We start from the raw sequence: 8,285 nt of genomic DNA on the forward strand, positions 1-8,285 counted from the left end.
CCAATTAAAGTCATTCGTTTTTCACCGCCCCACCAAGGATATCACCAATTATAAATGATAATTGCGATAATAAGGACAGCACCCCTCCCCTCGAATGGAAAAGCACTTGTAAGTTCAGTCAAGGTGGGGAGTGTTGTAAAGTGGTGTCATGATTGCCCCGCGAAGCCTGTGACGGCCGGCTACGGTCGAGCCTAGTTGCCACTACCGTGGCTGACGCCCAATGGAAAGGGTATAGCAGGATAAGATGGTCAAAAGTGCCCTTGAGCCGATTTTACTTCACAATACACCATTCGATAGCTTATCCCAAAAAACCATGGTACACCAAGTTTCAACCCTGTACCTCAACCGGGAGGGTAGTTACAGGGTAAGAAAAAAAAAGTAGTTTTTGCCATATTTCTCCTATTTAACAATACGCAAAAAATCTGGAAAAATTCTAAAATATTCTAGACATATTTCTTTATGATTGTGAATTTTTTCAGATTTTTCGGTTGTAAATCACAGGTGTGAAAAATCAAAAACGCAAAAAAAAGTCGAAAAATTGAGATTTCGGGTAGAAGCTTTCGAGCGACTAGATTTTTACTTTCACAGTAGTTAGATATTAGCATGACTATTATCACCAATTTTTTCCAGATTTTTAGGTGTGGTGCATCGTACTTACAAAAATCAAAAACCGTCATTTTCGGCATATTTTGTGCGATAACTTGAGAAATATCTTCAATTTTTACATTTCCTTTATATAGTTAGTGGATTGTGTGATTTTTTATATTTGTGCGTTGGATGGAGCAAGATCTGAATGGAGAGAGTAAAGTTATTGTAAATAATTGAAAATTATGCACCTTATCTCTTGAAATGTTAGAAAGTTTTTCAACGATCGTGGTAGGTGAGTGGGTAAGGTTTGCGACTGCGGAACCGCTGGAAACTTTTTTGTCGCAGGTTCGCGCCCCTATGAAGGTAAAATTTTTTTTTTTCATAAAATCATTTTTTTTTTTTAATTACATAAGAATACTCAATAATCATTTAGTAATGTATGAAAAATGGTTTTAAAAGATTTTATCATTAAGTATACATAAAAATAAGTTGTGCACTACTGATAACAACACTACAATTAAGGTAAAATATGAATATGCTTTCCATATCCATCATAAACCTATAACCACGCGGCTTTTCAATTATAAAATGTTGGGAGCTATCTGTAATTAGAACAATACATAATCAGAAAACCGGTAGTATGCATCTTATTTTTATGTATACTTAATGATAGAATATTTTAAAATCATTTTTCATACATTACTAAATGATTATTGAGTATTCTTATGTAATTAATAATTTAAGAAAAATGATTTTATGAAAAAAAAATTGGACCTTCACGGGGGCGCGAACCTGCGACAAAAAAGTCTCCAGCCTTTCCGCAGTCGGAGACCTTACCCACTCACCTACCACAATCGTTGAAAAACTTTCTAACATTTCAAGAGATAAGGTGCGTAATTTTCAATTATTTACAATAACTTTACTCTCTCCATTCAGATCTTGCTCCATCCGACGCACAAATATAAAAAATCACACAATCCACTAACTATATAAAGGAAATGTAAAAATTGAAGATATTTCTCAAGTTATCGCACAAAATATGCCGAAAATGACGGTTTTTGATTTTTGTAAGTACGATGCACCACACCTAAAAATCTGAAAAAAATTGGTGACAATAGTCATGCTAATATCTAACTACTGTGAAAGTAAAAATCTAGTCGCTCGAAAGCTTCTACCCGAAATCTCAATTTTTCGACTTTTTTTTGCGTTTTTGATTTTTCACGCCTGGGATTTGCAACCGAAAAATCTGAAAAAATTCACAATCATAAAGAAACATGTCTAGAATATTTTAGAATTTTTTCAGATTTTTTGCGTATTGTTAAATAGGAGAAATATGGCAAAAACTACTTTTTATTTCATACCCTGTAACTACCCTCCCGGTTGAGGTACAGGGTTGAAACTTGGTGTACCATGGTCTTTTGGGATAAGCTATCGAATGGTGCATTGCGAAGTAAAATCGGCTCAAGGGCACTTTTGACCATTTTATCCTGCTATACCCTTTGTATAGAAATTTTGAGTGTTTACAGTACACCCCCTTCCCCTCTCCCTTTCTCTCCGTCTCCCCTCTATCCCTCCCCCTCCTGCCCCTCGTAAGGTCACTGTCAACCTTCTGCGAGGTAGGTTTGGGTTAGGTTCTGTGCACTCACTTTAAATGATTTTGTCTTTATACTTAATACAATGGGAAATTTATTTAACGAATTTATCGCGTGATACATTACGACGCCATCTTTTTCCTTCTTCTTCTTACGCCCTTCTCCTGCCGATCACTCGGTCACGATCGGCCACGATCGGGCGATCTCGGACGACAATTCCGTTACAGCGTGGACATACCGCCCACCTTGAAAATAACTTTCAACAAATAACTGACATATATAAACAAAGTGAACATAAACTTAATAATCTTGACTTACATATAGAAAGAGGAATATAACATTAATAATATTAGCTTACATATAAAACTAGAGTATAAACATTAATATAAAGGATAATATGAACATTATTATATCTCAATTCTCGATTACTTGCATTATGCGTTTTTGGTGACTGGTTTATCTTTGGAAATATCTTTGGTGCAATCGTCGTTTACAGGAAGGACACACAACTTTGACGCCGGTCTTTTTCAATCGCCGGCCGCGGTGTGTATAGTCACAACTCTTACAATACCGTCTTTACCCGGGTGACATTCTTTAATTCGCCCTAGGCGCCATCGAGTAGGTGGCAGATTATCTTCGTGGATAAGGACCATACTACCTGGCACCAGATTAGGATCCATTGCACGACGCCATTTATAGCGTTGTTGTAACAAATGTAAATATTCTATCCGCCATCGATTCCAAAAATGTTGGAGAATTTGTTGCATTCTCTGACACCGGTCCAATCTATTAGTTTTAAGTTCAACCAAATTACGTTGTGGGAGATTACTCAATGGTTTTCGAATCAGAAAATGAGCTGGAGTTAATGGACTTAAATCATAAGGATCATCTGATAAAGGTGACAGCGGTCTTGAATTGAGACACGCCTCAACCTGGATCAGTACGGTGTTCAGCTCTTCGTACGTCAAATGTGAATTATCTAGTATTCTTTTTAAATTACATTTTGCACATCCTACTACGCTCTCCCAAAGTCCACCGAAATTAGGCCCATGGGGGGGAATCATGTGCCACTGAATACTATCCCCAGCCAGAAAATCTGCCACCCTGTCGTGATGAGTCTGATTAGATAGCAGTTCCTTCAGCTCGTTCAGCTCATTTCGAGCGCCCACAAAATTCGATCCGTTATCGCTATAAAGTTTGGCACATTTACCTCGCCTAGCAATAAACCTTTGAAGACAATTCAGAAATGCATCGCTGGTCATGTTACCAGCCAATTCCAAGTGCACGGCTTTAGTCGAAAAACAAACAAATACGCACATATATGTTTTCGTTAGAGTACGACTACGTATCCTGTCCTTTACATAGTACGGGCCCGCGTAATCTACCCCGCTACAATAGAAGGCTCTAACCGGAGTTAACCGATCAGCAGGAACATCACCCATTTGATAATTCACACATCTTGGCTTCGCGCGAAAACATCTTATACAACGCCTTATTATACTCTTAATTGTATTTTTACCGGCTATTATCCAGTATCTTGTGCGGAGGGATGCTAGCACCATTTGTGGCCCAGCATGCAAGAATGGTAGATGTGCGGATAAAACAATCAAACTCGTCAAGGGGTGCTTAGATGCCAACACAATAGGATGGCGTTGCTCATAGTCCAAAGGGGGATTTTTTAGTCTCCCGCACACCCTGATTAAATCCGATTCGTCCAAGAAAGGGGAAAGTAGAGCAAGACGACTAGAAGGTGATACCCTCCCATTTTTTTTAAGTTCCTGAAGTTCTACGTTAAATTCATGATTCTGAGCTAATTTTAACAAGGCTGTTGTAGCTCGACCGAGTTCCTCGACTGACAACTTGCCAAAGTTCCTTTCCCTTACAGCCAGTTTGGTATTACACGCAAATCGATAACAATATGCGGTTACACGAGTTCATTTTGTTAACGACGAATATCTCTTAAAGAACCACGTTTCTTCCGGTACACGGGTACATGCTAAGGTGGAAGTTGGAGTCCGTTCTTCCGTGATATCTTCGTTCGGTGCTGGTGGTTGTGATGCAGGCCAGCTGCGTTCACTCTGCTACAGCCAGTAAGCCACCACAATTTGTTTGCTGCCAGTTGACTAGGTTCAACTCCGCGTGATATTAGGTCAGCTGGATTTTCATGAGCAGAAACGTGGTGCCAATTCTGATTCGTCCGTTGCTGGATCTCTGATGTACGATTAGCAACAAACGTCTTCCAACGATTCGGAGGTGCTGCAATCCAGTGCAGCACTATCGTAGAGTCACACCAAAAATATTGCTGTTCAGTCGTAATCTGTAGATTCTTTGTCAGTTTGCTGGATAGACGTGCCATAAGTATCGCGCCACATAGTTCTAGGCGTGGCAATGTCAAGTTCTTCAGGGGCGCAACTCTGGATTTCGCGCATAATAATCTTACTGTACGATGACCTGTGGCGTCTGTAGAGCGGACGTAAATGCAGGCCCCATACGCCTTCTCAGAGGCATCACACAATCCGTAAACCTGTGCATGCACCGTTCTTGCGCTCCAGGCTTGTCTTGGAATCCTCAGTTCGTTAAGAGTCGGTAACATTGAGTACCATTGAGTCCATCGGGTGTGTAAGTCCTGATGTACCGTTTCATCCCAGTCTGCTTGCCGCTGCCAGAGTTCTTGCAGGATAAGCTTTGCTGTTACTGTAATCGGTCCGATTAATCCTAGAGGATCAAATATCTTGGCTATAGCTGACAAAATCACGCGTTTGGTTACTCTATGATCCGTAGTTATTTGCAACGAGAAACGTAATTGATCCTACTCAGGTTCTCACAAAAGTCTCAATGTTTTAGGGTCTTTATCGGTTTGCACCAGGGGTTGCTTGCAGTTATTACGATCATTGATAAGAACACGAGGATCATTAGATGCCCATTTTCGAAGTTCGAGTCCCGCAGAGCTTAGCAAGGTTGTCAGTTCGTCCTTGAGTTGTCTTGTCTCGTCAATAGTCTCTGTTCCAGTTAGGGGATCGTCCATGTAGAAGTCCTTGGCAATGACGCGACTCGTTCTCGCATATTGAACTTCGTTATCTAGAGCCAGTTGAAGTAAACACCTCGTAGCCAAAAACGGAGCTGATGATGTGCCATATGTAATCGTGTTGAGACGACACTTTTGTACAGGCAATTCAGGATCCGTTCTCCAAAGGATGCGCTGATAGTTTCGCTGATTTTCTTTAATCAGAATCTGCCTATACATCTTTGAAATGTCAGCAGTTAATACATAATCATGTTTTCGAAAACGCAATATAATCGTTATAAGATCGTCCTGAATTGTAGGTCCAATCCATTGCGTATCGTTTAGTGAAAGGCCAGAGGTCGTTTTAGCTGATGCATCAAACACCACCCGAACCTTGGTACTAGTACTGCCGGGTTTCATTACCGGATGATGCGGCAAATAATATAGTGCCAACGTTAAATCCTTATCCTCGTCATCTTCAATGAGGCTCATGTGTCCCAGGGCTTGGTACTCGTTCATAAATTGATGATAGCTTGCGCTTAATTCTGGATCCTTTTTTAGTCTTCTTTCTATTCCATGGAGTCTTCACAAAGCAACATCCTCAGAGTCCCCTAAGTTCTTTACATTGTCCTTGAATGGAATGCTGACAATAAAACGTCCGGATTCATCGCGTGCGGTCGTTTCGATGAAGTGTTTCTCGCAGACATCTTCCTTATCAATCGGGTTCAATCCTTTGGAAGCGCTCCAATCCTCAATTTCCCAAAATTTTGTCAACTGCATCTGTAAATCACTGGTTGTGATCAAATGGCAAGTTCGTGCCTTCTGCCGATTCTCTTGATTAAGAGGAACGGCCATTGGTCCAGCCATTACCCAACCGAGTCTCGTCTTTTGTAGCACGACCGCTCGTTGCTCTCCGAGCAATTTGATCTGGCCCACTGAGAGCAACTGCCAAAATAGCTCTCCTCCAATGAGCATGTCTATCGGTCCTGGTCTGTCGTACTGAGGATCCGCTAATACAATATTTTTTGGTATCTTCAGTTGTGTAATATCCAACGGAATATTTGGCATATCTTCCGTGATCTTTGGAATAACTAGGCACGAAATGGTCGCCTCATAGCGTTCAAATCTGGATTCCACCGTGGCTGTCGTTCTGTACTTGAATTTAGTTCCCAGTTGTCCAAGTTCGTTCACGACCGTGTCAATTGGTGACAATGTTAGTTGAGCTTGGTTACACAAGTTCTGTGTAATGAAATTCGATTGGAAGCAAGAATCCAATAGAACTCGACACGGGTGCCTGCGTCCGCGTGCATCGACAACCTGGACTAGCACGGTTGACAAAAGCACTTCCGGCACAGCCGCGAGAGAAGAATGCATGCTAACCGTAGCTTGATCCTTTGCTTGACCTTGCTCTTTAACTGGGTCCGTGATTGTCGTCTTCAATTGTCGTGGGTCTTCCTTATGAAGCAACGTATTGTGTTTCCGTGAGCACCGCTTACATGGTCCAAACGTACAGTGCTTATTCCTATGATTTGATTTTAAACAATTGAAACATAACGCTCGTTTTTGTACTTCGCTAATTCGACCCTCTACTGGAAGTTTAAGGAACTCGGCACAGCCATACAAATGATGCGAACCCCCACACAATGTGCATTTTATAGCTGTCGCGACTACATGCGCGGTACGTGCCTCGCTTCGTTGCGCCACCTTTGGTTTCACCGACTTACCACCAGAATCCCCGGACATCAATTGTTTTCCAAAATTATCAATTTCGTTCTGGGTATTTACAATGAGCATTCAAAAAATCCAATAGTTCCTTTAATGTGGGTTTATCGTTGAAATTTGAAATCTTCCGTTCCCATTCACGTCTCGTAGAGAAATCCAATTTAGATGACAACATAAAAACCATTAAAATGTCCCAGCTGTCCGTCGGCTCACCAAGTGTACGCAACGATAATAAATGATTATTCATACTGTCCATTAATTCGCGTAGCGAAACGTGTGATTCCTTAATCATAGTTGGTAAGTTAAACAATGCCTTGGTATGATTATAAATTAATAATGTTGAGTCCTCGTAACGCATGTTCAATTCGTCCCATGCGAGCATACCGCCCGCCTTCTTTGGACGGCAAAGAAGTATGCACTGCTTTAAACAAACCTATCCATAAAGTTAACCTTAATGTGAACCGTAAAGTTATGCACATCAAGCCGTTGGACACAGTGCAAAGTGCATAAAAATGAAATGACTTACAACTAATATAATACAAAGGTAAGTAATTATACTAAAGCAGAACATATAGAATAACCAAAAAATATAAAAGTACAAGGAAAAGATATATGTGATTGAATCGATTACGGCGGCAAACCGCCCGCCATGAACTATATAAATTTTCCAACGCGTGAAACGGAAAATTACGTGGAAGCAGATGAAGTGACGTCAGCAGAGGACACCGGGAGGGAGCACAGCTTGACCGTTGGCTTGGTGACGGAACCGCTAGTAGTTCTCAAGGTGGCTACTCTCACTCGTCCATCTGGCCCTGAAAGAACGGCTTCAACCCGGCCCATCGGCCATTTTGCCGGTGGTTGCAACTCGTCGCATAGTAACACCAGTGTCCCCAGCTCCAGATTTTCCTTCTGCTGACGCCACTTGGGAAGCTGCTGAAGGTGTTGCAGGTATTCCCGCCTCCACCTGTACCAAAAGTGAGAACGTAATGAATGAGGACTCCTGCCTCCCATAGGCCCCCGGAGTGCGGAGCATACGCAGGGATGAAGCTCCAATCTGTGCCATCGGCTGCCAACGAAGCTGCGGCGTCTAGGTAGAAGGCGGAGGCGCCGCGGAACCTGTTGCGCAACTCCCGGTCCGCTCCGTGGAAGACGGTCCCATTATCGCTCAACATCGTGGCACAGCGGCCTCGGCGGCTGACGAACCTGCAAAAAGCGGCTAGGAATGAGGCAGAGGTAAGATCTGAGACAGCTTCAAGATGAATTGCGCGTGTACTAATGCAAATGAACAGCGCTATATATCTCTTGTAGGATTTGTGTCCTCTTCCTGGTGATGTCCGCAGCTTCACCGGCCCGGCATAGTCCACTCCCGTAGAAAGGAA

The 8,285-nt window shown here is 42.1% G+C and overlaps 2 protein-coding genes across 2 annotated transcripts; both read right to left on the reverse strand.

Moving 5' to 3' along the window:
• Nucleotides 1–2,707: 2,707 nt before the first annotated feature.
• Nucleotides 2,708–3,622, reverse strand: LOC114881264. The gene has a single exon (XM_029198001.1). It carries the CDS (start codon nt 3,620–3,622, stop codon nt 2,708–2,710), a length of 915 nt encoding a protein of 304 aa, XP_029053834.1.
• A 2,147-nt stretch (nt 3,623–5,769) lies between these two features.
• LOC114881266 lies at nt 5,770–6,978 on the reverse strand. The gene has a single exon (XM_029198004.1). The coding sequence runs from the start codon at nt 6,976–6,978 to the stop codon at nt 5,770–5,772; it is 1,209 nt and encodes a 402-aa protein (XP_029053837.1).
• Nucleotides 6,979–8,285: the final 1,307 nt, after the last annotated feature.

This window comes from Osmia bicornis, chromosome 16 (genome assembly GCF_907164935.1).
Source record: "Osmia bicornis bicornis chromosome 16, iOsmBic2.1, whole genome shotgun sequence".
NCBI classification, from domain to species: domain Eukaryota; kingdom Metazoa; phylum Arthropoda; class Insecta; order Hymenoptera; family Megachilidae; genus Osmia; species Osmia bicornis.

Coding starts and splice junctions, on each gene's coding strand:
- LOC114881264 (XM_029198001.1), bottom strand. CDS start 3,622: ATGGGTGATGTTCCTGCTGATCGGTTAACTCCGGTTAGAGCCTTCTAT.
- LOC114881266 (XM_029198004.1), bottom strand. CDS start 6,978: ATGCTCATTGTAAATACCCAGAACGAAATTGATAATTTTGGAAAACAA.